Source organism: Sporothrix schenckii, assembly GCF_000961545.1.
Source record: "Sporothrix schenckii 1099-18 chromosome Unknown Cont44, whole genome shotgun sequence".
Taxonomy (NCBI): Eukaryota; Fungi; Ascomycota; class Sordariomycetes; order Ophiostomatales; family Ophiostomataceae; genus Sporothrix; species Sporothrix schenckii.
In genome coordinates this window covers 1,246,097-1,261,216 of record NW_015971145.1, presented here as the reverse complement: position 1 = coordinate 1,261,216, position 15,120 = coordinate 1,246,097, and the positions used below count along the sequence as shown (strand labels likewise).

Here is a 15,120-nt window from a genome sequence, read left to right as displayed (position 1 = left end):
CCATACTAATCTGCATCGTGTATCCGCTGCCTGCCGCCAATTGTCGGTGCATGCTCCTGAACATTAATGAAAGAAGAAAATAAGCCTCCTTTGACGATAGCCGAGTAACATGGGTGCGCCTATGGTCACAAACTGAACAGACCACATGCTTGGGACCGGATTATTTGAATTGTTGTTCCCGGCTAGCCTGGGCTGCGGCCTGCCACGTCAGGAGTCGTCTTGCTCTCCGGCGGCAAACCGCTTCGGCTGACCTTATGAGCGGCAGTTTTCTGAAAAGGACGACGTAGCGCCGCGCCTGTCGTCCGTCGTCTATCGCCTGCCGTCTGTCATCTCTTCTGGGCCCCTTCCAAAATCCGTCCCTGTCACCGAGCAAGCGGTTCGCTTGTGCGTCATATCGCCACATCGAACCAACACTCCAGGCACGTCTGGCCGCAGGTATGGTCTGGCCCGATCGGGTCCTGCAAGTTGATCCTTGGGAGGTCGAAAAGAGCGCTCGGTGTCCAATGGCCCAGGTCCGCCATTCTCAAAACTCCCAATTCTGGCCACACCCTTTCTTCTCCTTCTCCTTCTTCTCCTTCCAATTTCGACCTTGCGTCTCTTCCTTTGTTCCTCCGTCTTTCTCGTCTCCTCAGAAGTCGAGCGTTGTGCGTCATGGCTCGCTTCCTTTTGCTACTTTGTGTCTAGTAGCCTCGTCCGGCTCGTCTCGCAGCCGCCGCTCGCTCTGGCTCTCTCCAGTCATATCAGCAAGCTAAGCGCGACAGAGATGAGTGCCACCAGGACCCAGTTTAAGAAAATACCAGGGCGACTGGCTGATGCTATCGTACCTCGCTCTTTTGCAGTGCCTGTTCCGTTGGAGGATGCTGCCAGGCAAGAAACGTGCGTGTTGGCTGAGAAAACGCCACCGCCAGGTGAGAATTGGATCCACGTCAGGAGCACAGGCCAGACGTGGCCCAGAGCCGATTCCAACGCGTCCGTGTCGCCAGTCGACGTCGGCGGGCTACCCCAGGCGTAGAATCGGCCATCGGCCAGGGTCTTTTCGTCGAGGACTGCGACACGATTTGGTTAGTAGGAGTTTGCGAGTCGAGGCAAAGCGCTCTCGATGGCCGACGTTCGAATGAAACACTGCTCACCGACGACGGTTCCATATTGCCACCGTTGCGCATAAAGTACGGTGCACAACGCTCGGGAATGGTCATGTTGAAGCAGTCGCCCGCCACGTTCATGCCGTGCACCAATGCGGCCTCGTTCACTGCCGCGGCACATTCGTCCGTCAACCAAGCGCCGCAATTCCCGTTGTTCTGGCCGTCTCCGTCGCCACCCTCGACGACGGCAGACATATTGACGTACGGGAAGACCGTGGCGCACAGTTTCCAAGCCGTCGCGTTGAGGTACTCGACACCGCCTGGCGCCTGAAGCCACAGCGTCGTCGCGTCGATCACCTGTGCTCTGTCGACGTCCGGATCTTCGGCGTCTCTCAGAGGCACATTGTCCGCGACAGCCACGCCCAGCTGCCAGCCATCCACGGCCGATCCGTTACCACTCGGGCCAAAGCCCTCGGGTGCCGACAGGTTGTATCCGGGCACCCACACGGCCGACTGGCGAACCGCGCGCATAATGGAGGTGTTGAAGAGGCCCGGAGGGATGCCATACGGCGCGGCTAGCGTCAGATCGCCCGCGACCGCAGATTGCGCGTGCGCCCAGCCGACAAAAGACGCTGACAATGTTAGGAGCCCGAGAGGAGCTGCTCGTAGAAACGTCGAGAGAGACATCGTAAAGGTACTTGTGTAGGGTCGTTGTCGCGAGAATTGCAAAGGATGCCAGGCACGAGCCGGGTTTGTAAAGCTTGTTTCCTGCCGACAGTAACGACAACGTGGTATATGTATGTCGATGTCAAGGCGCGCAAACAGGTAGCTCTTTTGCGTGACATCACAACACACTCATTTTGGCTGGCACGCGTCACACGATGAGGCCTTCGTATCCCATGATGACGTGGACTGACAGGTAAGGAAGGAGCGGTCGAGACAGGCTGCTCGCGCTCTTGTCCAAGACATCGCGGTTGCCACAACGGTCCAACTGTCACTGTTCTAGTACGCTGTGTAGCCCCAACTGAGGAGGCCAAATCGGGAAAGAGCAACTCGCGCAGCTTACACAAGAACGCCCACGAAGGGCTGCAACTCGAACAAGCAAGTACTCCTGCTCCTACCGGTCTGCAATTGCCGAAGAGCACCTGGCTTATTGGGCCAAACCAGCCTTTTTAGCAAACAAAACAGTGTCACCGTGATGAGGAAGGTCCGACCAGGTGCTATTGCCAACATCGGCTTCCATCACGAACATACCTCGCGCTCACACGCGCAGTCATATATGACCGCGAATCAATGTTCTGCGACAAGCAGCCTCACTGCAAACTGCCGCGATAACATTCCCCACTATTCACGTTCTATCACGTGGAGGCTAGTTGGGAGCTAATGACAATAGTAATTCGTACGGCGCCGTAACTTTCAATTTGTCACGCCAGGCCCTCATACAATGGGAAAGCGCAATCGGCAATCGGACACAAAACGTACCTAAAAGGCCCGTCGTTGCACCGGCTCCGATCGTCAACAACACTTGAATGAGTGCACGGCGGCCCTTTCCCAATTGCCGGACAAATCGAAGTGAGGTTTCATCGCACTTTCCTATTGTGAATTCGACGCTGACGCCAGCACAAGTACGACGCAATTAACTGTGATAGCAAAGGACAGTCAGCGGTGGTTGTCAATGGCAGAAAGAGCCAACAACACCTAAATATCACACCACCTATAAGTTGACATAGAACAAAGGGAAACGTCTCATGACCCAATCATTGCTATCTCTCTGGTTTTCTCCTGATATAAAAGAGAGGACGCACCAACAACAATCAAATCGTACCGTCCTCTGGACAGTCGTCTTTCGATATCTCGGTCTGTAACGACAGCTTCCTCTCCACAATGACTGCCGAAGGCTCGATTCTCGTTACGGGGACCAATGGGACCCTGGGTGCCAAGATCGTTGCTACGATCGTCAGCAACACCGCCAACGCCGCCAAGTATCACGGCCTCTATACTGTACGCAACGTCGACGGTGCCTCGAACCTCAAGTCTGTGCTCGCCAAGTCGCCCAAGGTGCACAAGCATGACGTCCTGGCTCTCGACCTTGACCGGCTGCAGTCGGTGCGCGACGTGGCCAACGACATCAAGATGCGTGTGGCCACTGGCAAACTGCCTCCCATCCGCGCGCTGATCTGGAACGCGGGCTTCCAGGAGCAGTCCACCCAGACGTTCACAGAGGACGGCTATGACACTACGTTCCAAGCCAACTATCTGTCACACTGGCTGTTGACCGTGCTGCTTCTCGGCAGTATGGACAAGGAGAACGGCCGCGTCGTCGTCGTGGGCAGCTGGTCTCACGAGTATGACGTACTCTACGCCTGGTATCTTTGTCCTGCTATGGTTCCATGTACTGACTTGCTGACTGGCTTGGCTGCATTTTAGTACTGCCGACAAAAACAATGAGTTCGGCGGCCAGACCTTCTATTCCGACGAAAAGTGGAAGACATTGTTCACGGACACAAAGTCGCTTGCGTATGGCACTTTCAGTCCGCCCGACGGCGACCCAACTGGCGATGCTGGTGTACGGCGCTACGGTGCCGCCAAATTGTGCGAGGTGATGATGATGTACGTGACATGCTCAAGTACGACAGCCACAGATACCCTGGTAACAAATGAGAAAAAGAGACACTGACAGAACGCAGTCGTGAAATGCAGGAACGATTCGACAAGGACCCGGCCCTGTCCAACCTGTCCATACTTGGTGTCGACCCAGGTGCGATACCCACGAATCTCCTCCGTCGTAGCAACTTTTGGTTCGCCAAGCCGCTCGCTGCCAAATTTATCACGATCCCATTGGGTTACGCCTGGTCCATGGTAGAGTCGAACTCGGTGATGCGCCCTGTATCCAAGTCTGCGCGGGATGTCTTGCGGGCTGCCCTTGAGTCGTCCCCGCCTCCGATGAGCGAACACCCCAAGGGCCTGTACTTCAACGGCAATGCACCGATTCTGCAGGGCGCCGAGGCCCGTGATCCGGCCAAAACGGGCGCCCTGTGGCGGGACAGTGTCAAATTTACTGGCATTGACGAGCACGACACGGTTCTCAAGGCATGGAACTAAACATCCAGAGATTGCTTTGTTGTTCCCGGTGGCTACGTGCGTGAGGGCAAAAGATAGAGAGATGTCATTGTTTGGTCATTGGTTTCATTTTGATACTGCTTTCTGTTTTCTCCGTTTTATTTTGGTATCTTGTTTCAGTCTTTAATATGGACCGCTGTGCACTTTTGGACAAAGGAAACTCGAAGAATGTCTATTTTCAGACGCGTACAACGCCTCGACCGTCTTATGCTGCGTCCTCGTCTGGTAACTGCACAGGAGCCGATTCCTTCTTCAGCGGCTTCTCGCCAAGGACAAGCGAGGCAATGAAGGCAAGCGACGAGAAAGCAAGGGAGACAACTGGTGGTGCTGGTTAGTTTATTGTCTGGCTTAAGTTTGGAACAAAATTGTTCGAGGAACACGTACTGTGACTCCACCACAGACTATCGACGTACGCGTCAATGACGGCCCCCTTCACTGCGCCGGTCAGAGTTGCAATGTACTCGATGTTCGAAATGGAGCTCTTGTAGATCTCTTCCCGCACCGCGGGATCCAGGTTCAGCTCGAGGAGCTTTCTCGACAGCGCCGGCTTCAGGGTGACACCCATGATGCTGCTGGCACATGCAAGGCCGAGGATCATGGCGCAGGTGCTTGACAGGTACAATATCGAAATGGCCGGTGCCATGTGGCCCGGCTCGACGACGGCCTGGAGGGAGATGAAGACGGCGCTCTGGACAATGCCAGCACCAAAACCGCTGCAGATGTGTCAGTTTGTTATTGCTTGCCTGGAACAATAAAATCAACTCTGTCGTCCGGTCGAACGTACCTTGGAATGATGTACAGCGACTCGAGCCAGTTTGTGTGACCATTCCAGCGGAACAGCAGTGATGTATACGACAGGCTGGCCGACAGGGCCGCCAGCCGAATCATGTTGCGATACCGGCCGGTCTTCTTGATATACAGGCCCGAGACGATGCCTCCAATGGCGTTACCGGCCACGGCCGGGAACAGATGGGCACCGGCCTCGGTGTTGGACACTTGCGCCGACGCCTTAAAGTACAGCGGCACGGTGAACATGAGGCCGAGCTGGGCCGAGAGCTGGGCCATCTGGATGAAGATGGACAGGTTGGCGTCGCGGATGTGGAAGATGCCGAGCGGGACAACGGGGTCGACGGCGCGCTGTTCGGTGCGGATGAAGAGGACGAAGAGGACGACGGACGCGGCGAACAGCGAGGGGACGATGGGCGAGGTCCAGGCGACCTTGGAGCCGCCAATCTCCATGGGCAAGAGGAAGGCCAGAAGCGTGAGGGCCAGCAGCAGGGAGCCCAAGAAGTCGACACGCTTGAGCCTGTCCCGGTTGGAGACACTGTTGTCGGTGGCGACGTGCTTGCCGCCCTTCAAGTTGCGGGAGTTTGACGGCAGGTAGATTTGGCAGAGGACGGTGGCGACCAGCATGAACGGAACCTGGCCAATAAAGGACCTGGAAAAAGACAAAGGTAAGTACGGTTGCACACGATGCGACGATGGCGAGGACACCAAAAAGTACAGAAGCTCAGCTCACCATCTCCAGCCGATGACATCCGCGAGCCAGCCACCGACGGGGCCACCCAGACTGCGGCCGGTCGTCGCAGCGACGTTGATGTATGCTCTCCAAGTGGCAACTTCACGGATGGGAAGAAGGTCTGTTTGCATGTTAGTTATTGACACGGCCGAGAGAATCATGGGAGGGGAAGAGGGGAGAACGCTTCGTTTTATTTCTTCTTCGCTAATACGTACCAGAAATCAAAATAGAAACGAGAGCCGTCATGCCGGCACCGCCGATACCCGAGATGACACGGCCCAGGATGACCTGGAACATGGACTGGCCGATGCCACTGGTTGTAGAGTTAGAGACACGTCGGGTCGAAATCATACACGAGCCCGACTCTTTCCGGGCCAAAACTTACACCAAGCCACTATTCGACCACATTAGCCTTCTGTCTATGTTCACAGCAATGGACATTTTGATCCAGAAGAGGGGCTGCTTTCGCTTACCAGCCAAGGCCGAAGATGATATACGAGGCCAAAATCAGGTTCTTGCGGCCATAAATGTCGCTCAGCTTGCCGTACATGGTCTGTGTCGCGGCCGATGCCAGGATAAATCCGCCAAACAGCCAACTGGAGCTCTCGAGGTCGTTGAACTCGGAGGCAATGACGGGGTGCGTGGCCAGCATCAGCGAGCCGTCGGCGTTGGACACGACGACGCCGATCATGAGGACAAGCACGACGCGCAGAATTGTGGCCGCGTTGGACGCGGCGCCTTTGGGCGGGCCCGTGTTCTGGACGGACGAGGCCTCGGCCTCAATGTCCCGCAGCAGAGACGAGTCGGTCGACACGGACTCGGTGAAGCTGGGCGCGCGGTAGCTGCCGGCGTGGGTAGGACTGTGGCCCTCATCGCTCTCGCCGCCGCTGCCGGACTCGACGACGCGCACGACGGCGCCACCCTTTTTGGCGACGAAGGATGAACTGGCGAGCTGTGGAAAATTGAGAAGCGGCGACCGCTCATCGGGCTCGACCAGCCCTGTCTGGATGGGCCGCGGCATGGTGTGTTGCAGTGCTGCTATGGTTGTCGCCAAATGTGTGGTTCAAAACAAGCGATACCGTCTTTCGTTGGTGTTTACTAACAACGCCTGTATAAGGATGATGGACAAAGGGGTGAATGAACACGGTCGAAACAGGTACGTAAAGGTGAGCCGAGTTGCAACAGAGCCACAACAGAAACTGACGAACAGAAGAAAGATATAGCAAACACGAGATAAAGACGGAGGGTTCGAGATATGGGAACAGAGCGAATCCGAACCAAGAAGCAAATCCAAGAAACAAATGCCAACAGTTAACGCAGTGCGACGAAAAATGAACCGAGCAGGGATTGGGCGGAATGGGAACGTCGGAGACTGCGCTTATCAAAGTTCCGACAACGGCAATAAAAAGGCTTTGGTGATGATCGAACATCGACCATAGGAGGCGCCCCAAATGAAGGGCAAGGCGAGAAGAATGGGAGAGAATCCATCCCGCCCGCCCCTCGTACGAGTCAACACCCAGGATGCACTCTTACGCGAGCACACAATCGCACAAGCACACCATGTTCCAGGAACAATGAAGCTGCAGGTCGCGGCCGCATGCGCTTAGCGGGCGAGTGGAGTTCGACTAACATGACATGACCGATGATATGAAACTACGAAGCCATACAAGGCGCGAGAGCGAGCGGGAATAACACAGCAGCGTAGACGGCAACCAACGCGGACCTGCCGACACAACCGGGAGCAAAAATACACGGAAGAAGAAAACTGTAGCGATCTCATGCCGAGTCGTTGTTGATCAATGACGGTGAGACATGAAGCTGGCGGATGGGACCAAGCTGCCGGCGAGCCATGTAAGTCCCTGGAATTGCTCGTTTCTTTTGATGGGCGGCGTCTTCCCTTTCAAGTCAAGCCGAACCTCTCTTGTTCGTCGTCTTTCCTAACATTTCTCATGGGAATTTTTGGCTTTTTCTTCGACGCAGTACGACGTACGACGGACGCTATACACAGCAGCTTGCCAAACAGCATTGTTGGTTCCACAGCACAAGACGAAAACGTTCACAACCCACAGAATGGCGACATTGACCCCAAATACCAGGGCTGCAAATAAAGAGCTTTTTAGCGGGCTGGCGCTCGTCTTGCTCTTTAGTTGGAGAACGAACACGACTAACACCGGGCGGCTGCCCCCACTCAACTGTGGGTCGCCGCTGGCCGCACATTAGTGAAGCTTCCGTGATGGACGGATCGCAGCACGCCATCGGGACACCCAGCGCTCGTTACCATTCTCTGCACGCATGGCAGAGCGTCGGTGGAGGTGTGGCATATGTCATGTAGGGCCATGACCAGCGACAGCGATGAGACGCGTTGACATGACCAAAAACCAAAACTATAGCATGTCGGCGACCGGGCTTTGAAAGTCACCGCAGACTGGCAGGGTCCGGACAAGCTCCAAGACGACAGAGGTTTGGCTTGGCCCGCGCTTCGATTCACAGTGCTGCGGTCGAAGCTGCCATTGAGTTACGACAGCAGGCCGGCCAGCTACGATGACGGCAGTGTCTCGACTGTGGAGGCCGGTATAAGACGCTGGAACGCACCAGTTGCGAGGCCGCACTTTTTTGTATTTATTTTGTCTCGTCTTTTGTATCTCGTTCTTTTCTTTATGCTTCTTGTCTTGTCTCTTTTGTTGATTTTGGTCATTCACAAGCTACCTCTGCATTGACCATCAAGCCTTGCCGCTTCACCCACACTCCATCATGCAGCTCACGCTCGCTGCCTTCCTGGCTGCGGCCACATCGGTGGCGGCCGCGGGCGCTGCTGGGGATGGCCGTGCTGGCCGCCTCATTCAGGACGACGCCGCGCATAGCCAGGCCCGGCTCGGCCGCCTGGGCCCGGACCTGCTCGAGGAGGTGGCCGAGCACCACCACAAGCACGGTAGCGGCACGCGGCCCAACTTTGTGTTCATCATCACCGACGACCAGGACCTGCACATGAACTCGCTCGACTATCTCCCGTACGTCAAGAAGCACCTGCGCGACCAGGGCACGACCTTCCGGCGCCACTTCTGCACGACGGCCGTGTGCTGCCCCTCGCGCGTGTCGCTCTGGACGGGCAAGCAGGCCCACAACACCAACGTCACGGACGTCAGCCCGCCGCACGGCGGCTACCCCAAGTTCCTGAGCCAGGGCCTCAACGACAACTACCTGCCCGTGTGGCTGCAGGCCGCCGGCTACGACACGTACTACACGGGCAAGCTGTTCAACGCGCACACCGTCGAGAACTACAACTCGCCCAAGGCCAACGGCTGGACGCAGAACGACTTTTTGCTCGACCCCTTCACCTACCAGTACCTCAACGCCAGCTACCAGCGCAACGACGAGCCGCCGCGCAGCTACGAGGGGCAGTACACCGTCGACGTGCTGGCCGAGAAGGCCTACGGCTTCCTCGAGGCCGCCGCGGCGCACCGCAAGGCGGACGGCACGCCGTTCTTCCTAGGCATCGCGCCGGTGGCGCCGCACAGCAACGTCGAGATTGGCACGGCCCTGGGCGACATTGACGACATCCTCGACGCCAAGTTTTCGGCGCCCGTGTCGGCCAAGCGCCACGAGCACCTGTTTGCGGACCTCACGGTGCCGCGCACGCCGCACTTCAACCCCGAGGCGCCTTCGGGCGTCAGCTGGGTGAGCCGCCTGGACCGCCAGACGCAGGAAAACGTCGACGCCAACGACCACTTCTACCGGCAGCGCCTGCGCGCGCTGCAGTCGGTCGACGAGCTCGTGGACGGCGTGTTTGCGCGCCTCGACCGCCTGGGCCTGGCCGACAACACGTACGTGTTCTACACCACGGACAACGGCTTCCACATTGGCCAGCACCGGCTGCAGCCCGGCAAGGAGTGCGGCTTCGAGGAGGACATCAACATCCCGCTGATTGTGCGCGGGCCCGGCATCCCCGGCGGCCGCGTGTCGCAGGCCGTGACCACACACGTCGACCTGGCGCCGACGCTGCTCAAGCTGGCCCGCGCGCCCGCGCGCGTCGACTTTGACGGCGAGCCCATCCCGCTGACGGCGCACGAGCTCGATGTGGCCGCCGTCGACAACGGCGCGGGCCGCCACGAGCACGTGACGGTCGAGTTCTGGGGGTTCGCCGCGGCCGAGGGCGACTATGGCTTCAACGGCGGGTCGCGCATCGTCACCAACAACACCTACAAGGCCGTGCGCATCATCGGCCGCGCCTACAACTTGTATTACTCCGTCTACTGCTCCAACGAGCACGAGCTCTACAACCTCGACACCGACCCCTACCAGCTGCACAACCTGCTCGGCCACAGCGGCGGCCACAGCGGCGGCCACGCGCCGCCCACGCACCTGCTCGACGTGCCCCTCGCCAAGGTCGTCGCCCGCCTCGACAGCCTTCTGCTTGTGCTCAAGTCGTGCAAGGGCCGCGCCTGCGTGCGCCCCTGGGCCGAGCTGCACCCGGACGGCGACGTGCGCAACCTGCGCGAGGCGCTGGCGCCCGAGTTTGACGCCTTTTACGAAGTCGAGCAGAAGCGCGTGTCGTACGCGCGCTGCGAGGCCGGCTACTTTGTCGATGCCGAGGGCCCGCAGTTTGAGACGGACGGCATCGCCTACCGCCACGGCGCCAAGTGGCACGAGTGGGTGTAGGTGTAGGTGTAGGTGTAGGTGTAGGTGCAGCTGCAGCTCGGTCGGGAGAATGGAACAGTCCCCCCTCCCTCTCCAGAGGTGGGCAAATTACCGTTGCACCTTGACTGCCGTGCTTGGCGGACGGCAGGGGAAATGAAAGAAGAAAATAGGGAGAAAGAAACATTGCGGACAGGAAGAAAAGAGCCGGAGACGTTGAAGCGATGCAAAGGGCCTAGATCTCGGTCCACCCTTGCTGCCCACATGTTTTTACGTTTAACCTGTACAAAAGAATTCAACTACAGACTGCTTATTGTCAAAGACACGTCGTAGCTTGCCAAACAGAATAGCCAGAAAGCCCCGTACTGCTGGCCAAGGTGCTGGGCAAAGGTTGAAGACGATGGAAAGAGGAGACGGCTAATTGGGCGCACGTGTAGGTGAGAGTAGAGCGGCCAAGTCCCCTCTCTGCTTTAATAAAAGGACGTCAATGTGCTTTTGTGATGTGGTCACGATGGATGAAAGCAAAACAGACATCGTTTGGTCTTCTTTTTTTGTTTATTTTATTTTCTACGTCCACTTCTTCACTTCATCGACAAATATGGCACCCTTGGTACAGTTGCTTGCCTCTCTTCTGCTGGCACTGCCCTTGGCGACGGCTGTCCCTGCATCGTCGCCATCGTCATCGCCATCGTCGTCATCATCTACGCCCAATGGGGTCGTCAGCATGCCCCTCCGCAGGGTCGTCGGCCCTCGACCCGACGCCGTCGTTGGCGCTCGCCGTGCGGCCATGATGGCCCAGCCTTGGACGGCGGCGGAAAAGGCTGCACAGAAGCACGAGGCCGCGCCCGCGCCGCCGCGCCAGGCCCTCATCGACCGCAACGAGTACTACCTGGCCGACCTGGCCATCGGCACGCCGCCCCAGCCCGTCTCTCTGCTCGTCGACACCGGCGGCTGGGTCACGTGGGTCAATCCGGACTGCGCGCGCGCCGTCCGCGAGGCCGAGTGCAGCGCCCTGCCGGCCTACAACCTGTCTCTGTCGAGCCCGCCGCCGACCGCCGTGCACGACCTCGACCAGATTGTCTACTACGGCGACGTGAGCATGGGCGCCGCGCTCGAGGGCTACGCGGACGTCTTTACCTGGGGCAATGCGACGCACGTCCGGCAGCCCTTTGGCGTCGCCAACGAGACGGTCGGCCTGACCACGGGCATCCTGGCGCTGGCGCCCGACGCGTCCGCGGGCTTCAACTCGGCCGTCAGCAACTTGAGCGTCGTGGCGACGCTGGCGCAGCAGGGCGTGATTGCGTCGCGCGTCTTCAGCCTGGCCTTTGGGCGCGGGCTCGTGGCCGTCGCGCAGCACGTCGGGCACTTGGTGTTTGGCGGCGTCGACCGCAACCAGTTCCGGGGCCCCCTGGGCCGCACGCCCATCCTGCCGCGGGACGACAGCGTCGACGGGTGGCGGTACTGGCTGGCCGTCACGGAGGTGCGGCACAACAAGCCGGGTGGACGCAACGCGACGGCCAAGTGGACCACGCCGGCTGCACAGCGCACGACGACAGCGACGACAACCACCACCACCACGACCGTCATACCGTCGGGCCATGCCTCGTACATGGTTGACAGCGGCACGACGGGCATCTACGTGCCGCGCTCCGCCTACGACGCCATCATGCTCGACGCCAACCTGACGCGCAATCCGCTGCGCTTCGAAGGCTTCCCAGACGTCGACTGCAAGATGGCCGACCTGCCGGGATCGTTGTCGTTTACCTTTGCGCCAGTGGCCAGCGCCAACAAGTCCGCCGCCGCCAACGTCACCAACTCCTCCACCCCGGCCGCACCGGTGACCATCGACGTGCCCTACTCGGTGCTCATCCACCCGGAGCGCAACCTCATCACCAACGACACGAGCATGTGCTTCTTTGGCCTCAGCTCCGGCGGCCCCGCGGACGACGACGGCGACATCTTCCCGATCCTCGGCGTCGAGTTCTTCAAGGCCGCCTACGCCGTCTTCGACTGGGACAACCAAGAAGTCTCACTCGCCCAGGGCGCCAGCTGTGGCAGCGAGCCGGACTTGGTGCCGGTCGGCAAAGGGCCCAATGCCGTGCCCAGCGTCACGGGAAACTGCAAGTAGTAGGGGGGACAGGGAGCACAAAAATTGTATTCGGAAAATGGCGCGACAGCAGGAGGATTTTTCGGGTTGCCATAGAAAACTCTGATATCCTTGGAAGAAAGAAAAAAGAAAATAAAAGAAAGAAAAGAAAGTGAATGCCTTGCTGTTGCTTCCACTCCGAGAGTCATCTTGCATCATGCAAGACTCAAAAACAGGTCTCGTAGCTTGGGGAAGATGGGCGTCCCCAGACCGGAGACAGGGTCCCAGCCGGCTGTCGCGACAAACCCGGTTGTACCGCAGCCCGGGTTGCTGCCCTCCACAACGTCCGTAAACACCTCCGGGTGCTTGTACAGCACCGGCTGCACGTGGCCCACGGCCGTCTTGTTGGCCCGCAGCCGCGCCTCGTTGACCTGCGTCAGCACCGCCGCCCAGACCGGCGCCGCCACCGACGTGCCGCCCCCCTTGGCCAGGCCGCCCCGGTAGACCATGTAAAAGTTGCTGCCCAGGGCCGACACGTCCGGGTACGCCCGCCCGCTCTTGTTGAAGTTGGTGCCGCTGTTCTCCTGGACGGTGTCGCCGCTGTAGCCGCCAAAGTCCAGCTTGGCCCGGCCCAGGTACGTCGCCACGGCCGACTGCTGCCAGTCCGGCGTTGGGTAGATGTTGGAGAACCCGCCGCCCGTGTAAAAGTCCGTCGGCCCAACCTCGACAAAGGTGCCTTTCGACGCGGCGGCGGCGGCCTGCAGCTTGGTCGCGCCCACAGACAGTGCATACGGGCAGCTGGCCAGCGAGACCGGCGCGAATATGTCGTGCTGGGAGCCCAGGCAGCCCTTGTGCGCGTCGCCGCCGTTGGCCGCATGGCCGCCCACGCCGTTGTCGCCCGCCGCCACGACCACCGTGACGCCCTGCAGGCCCAGCTTCATCAGCTCGAGGCACTGCCGTCGCAGGTAGTTGGCTGGCAGGCTGTTCTCGGCGTTTTCGTACGAGATGCTAATCACATTGGTGGGCTTGAACGTGCCGCACATGAGCTGGCCCTGGTAGGATTGGCCGCCACCGTTGGGATTCGGGTAGACCGGGTCGATGCAGGCCGCATCCTGGCAGTTGCCTGTCTGGCCATATGCATTGAGTGTGCAGTAACTGCCATCAATGGCATCAAAGAAGGCTGTGACCGGCCGTGAATGCATGGCCATATCAGCATGACACCACTGCTAGAACAAAACTAGAACAGACGAGGGGCTTCGAACTCACTGTTGAATATGCCCGTCACCTTGCCCGAGCCGCTGGTCATGGCATTCTCGTAGTATTCGTCGTCCACCTGGAAGAGCACCGTCTTTTGCGGCCACACCAGTGGCATGGCCACCTCAAAGTCCATGTTCGCCTCGGCACCGGCCGTGTCCTGCGTCGCGGCCGGCCCTGTCGCGCCATCAATGGCCCGCAGTTCGGGCTTCGTGCCGTCGGGAATCTCGGGCGCCGTGTACGAGAAGAAAATATCCAAGTCGTCTTGCGAGTAGTGCTGGCCGGCTGTCTCAAAAATGCCGAGCTGGTTGCCCGACACAGGCGTCACCTTCGACAACGAAGAGGGCACCGGAAGGCCGTACTGCGCTCGGATGCACTCAAACGTGGCAAACTCGTCACAGCCGCCTGTGACCCAAGGCGCTCCCGCTGTCGTTGCTTTCGTGGCTGCCGTGGCTGCCGCCTGCTCGGTCCTGCGCTGCAGCCGGGCTCCGTCTGTATCATTCTCTCGCCGACGCAGACCCAGGGCCTTGACGCCGTCGCTGAATCCGTACGACGCCAGTTTGGTGCCGGGCGTGATGTAGTCAATGTGCTGCTGCAGCGCCGCCGGGACATGATATCTGTTGATCAGCAAAAGGGGACTCCTTGTTCCAACGAGACAAGTGAATTGACCTACTCTGGACATGCCGTCACGTTGACACCACTTTGTATGTGCTCGTAGCTGTAAAACTTGGCCTGCAGCAGCAGCTCGGCCTCGTCGACGTGCGCGTCAAACTGCAGCCACTGCCGGTTGGCGGACAGAGACACGCGGTCGGCAGCGACTCCGCCCGACTCCACCACCCATCTCTTGACAGCTTCGACGGCCTCGTCGGCGGGGGCAAACAGGTCCGCCACAGCGGTCGCCGTCAGGTGCTGGCCGTAGAGGGGCGAGGCCGGATCGGCGCGGTCCATGAGCATGCTGTGTGCGTTCTGGACGGCGGCGTCGGCCTGTACGAAGCCGATGCGCATGGGCAGGAGATGATCCGTCGAGGCGACGGCCAGGCGATTGCGGCGCTTCCATCCTTGGATGTGCCGAGGCTCATGCCACTCGTGGCGAACGAGGTCGTGACGAGGTCGCATTCGTGTTGCCGCTGCGTCTGCTAATGTAGACAACAAGACGGAACATAGAGCGACAGATGTGGCTGATAGGATCTGCATCGTGTCGAATTCAGCGGCGTTGCGCGAGACAGTATTGCAGAAACGTTGCTGTAAGAATCATCAATGCCTCACGAGGATACAGTCGACGAGCAGGCTCAAATACTCCCCCCCTTTTTCGTCATCATTTTTCATCGTAGACGCAGAATATCCGGCATATGGCCAACAGTGGGCAAGCGAAAGAAAGAGAACAGAAGAATTGAGGAGAGAGGAGCACCAACATCTGCTTCGCGGTT

General features: G+C 59.1%; 7 protein-coding genes across 7 annotated transcripts; 3 read left to right on the top strand and 4 right to left on the bottom strand.

The window, feature by feature from the left end:
* Positions 1-735: 735 nt before the first annotated feature.
* SPSK_09531 (uncharacterized protein) lies at positions 736-1,769 on the bottom strand (the record flags this gene model as incomplete). Its single annotated transcript, XM_016736103.1, has 2 exons — positions 736-1,046; positions 1,109-1,769. The coding sequence occupies 2 exons, from the start codon at positions 1,767-1,769 to the stop codon at positions 736-738; spliced, it is 972 nt and encodes a 323-aa protein (XP_016587143.1).
* A 1,197-nt stretch (positions 1,770-2,966) lies between these two features.
* On the top strand, positions 2,967-4,184 carry SPSK_09384 (uncharacterized protein; the record flags this gene model as incomplete). The annotated part of the gene is made up of 3 exons (XM_016735957.1): positions 2,967-3,448; positions 3,510-3,692; positions 3,770-4,184. The coding sequence occupies 3 exons, from the start codon at positions 2,967-2,969 to the stop codon at positions 4,182-4,184; spliced, it is 1,080 nt and encodes a 359-aa protein (XP_016587142.1).
* Positions 4,185-4,407: 223 nt separating this feature from the next.
* SPSK_08650 (efflux pump antibiotic resistance protein) lies at positions 4,408-6,742 on the bottom strand (the record flags this gene model as incomplete). Its single annotated transcript, XM_016735241.1, has 6 exons — positions 4,408-4,529; positions 4,587-4,915; positions 4,987-5,640; positions 5,722-5,842; positions 5,937-6,034; positions 6,195-6,742. 6 exons carry the CDS (start codon positions 6,740-6,742, stop codon positions 4,408-4,410), a joined length of 1,872 nt encoding a protein of 623 aa, XP_016587141.1.
* A 1,730-nt stretch (positions 6,743-8,472) lies between these two features.
* On the top strand, positions 8,473-10,377 carry SPSK_08855 (arylsulfatase; the record flags this gene model as incomplete). Its single annotated transcript, XM_016735441.1, has 1 exon — positions 8,473-10,377. The coding sequence occupies one exon, from the start codon at positions 8,473-8,475 to the stop codon at positions 10,375-10,377; it is 1,905 nt and encodes a 634-aa protein (XP_016587140.1).
* A 574-nt stretch (positions 10,378-10,951) lies between these two features.
* On the top strand, positions 10,952-12,481 carry SPSK_09135 (uncharacterized protein; the record flags this gene model as incomplete). The annotated part of the gene is made up of 1 exon (XM_016735714.1): positions 10,952-12,481. One exon carries the CDS (start codon positions 10,952-10,954, stop codon positions 12,479-12,481), a length of 1,530 nt encoding a protein of 509 aa, XP_016587139.1.
* A 173-nt stretch (positions 12,482-12,654) lies between these two features.
* Positions 12,655-13,647, bottom strand: SPSK_09563 (uncharacterized protein; the record flags this gene model as incomplete). The annotated part of the gene is made up of 1 exon (XM_016736135.1): positions 12,655-13,647. The coding sequence occupies one exon, from the start codon at positions 13,645-13,647 to the stop codon at positions 12,655-12,657; it is 993 nt and encodes a 330-aa protein (XP_016587138.1).
* Positions 13,648-13,676: 29 nt separating this feature from the next.
* On the bottom strand, positions 13,677-14,887 carry SPSK_09394 (uncharacterized protein; the record flags this gene model as incomplete). Its single annotated transcript, XM_016735967.1, has 2 exons — positions 13,677-14,310; positions 14,367-14,887. The coding sequence occupies 2 exons, from the start codon at positions 14,885-14,887 to the stop codon at positions 13,677-13,679; spliced, it is 1,155 nt and encodes a 384-aa protein (XP_016587137.1).
* Between the last annotated feature and the right edge of the window lie 233 nt (positions 14,888-15,120).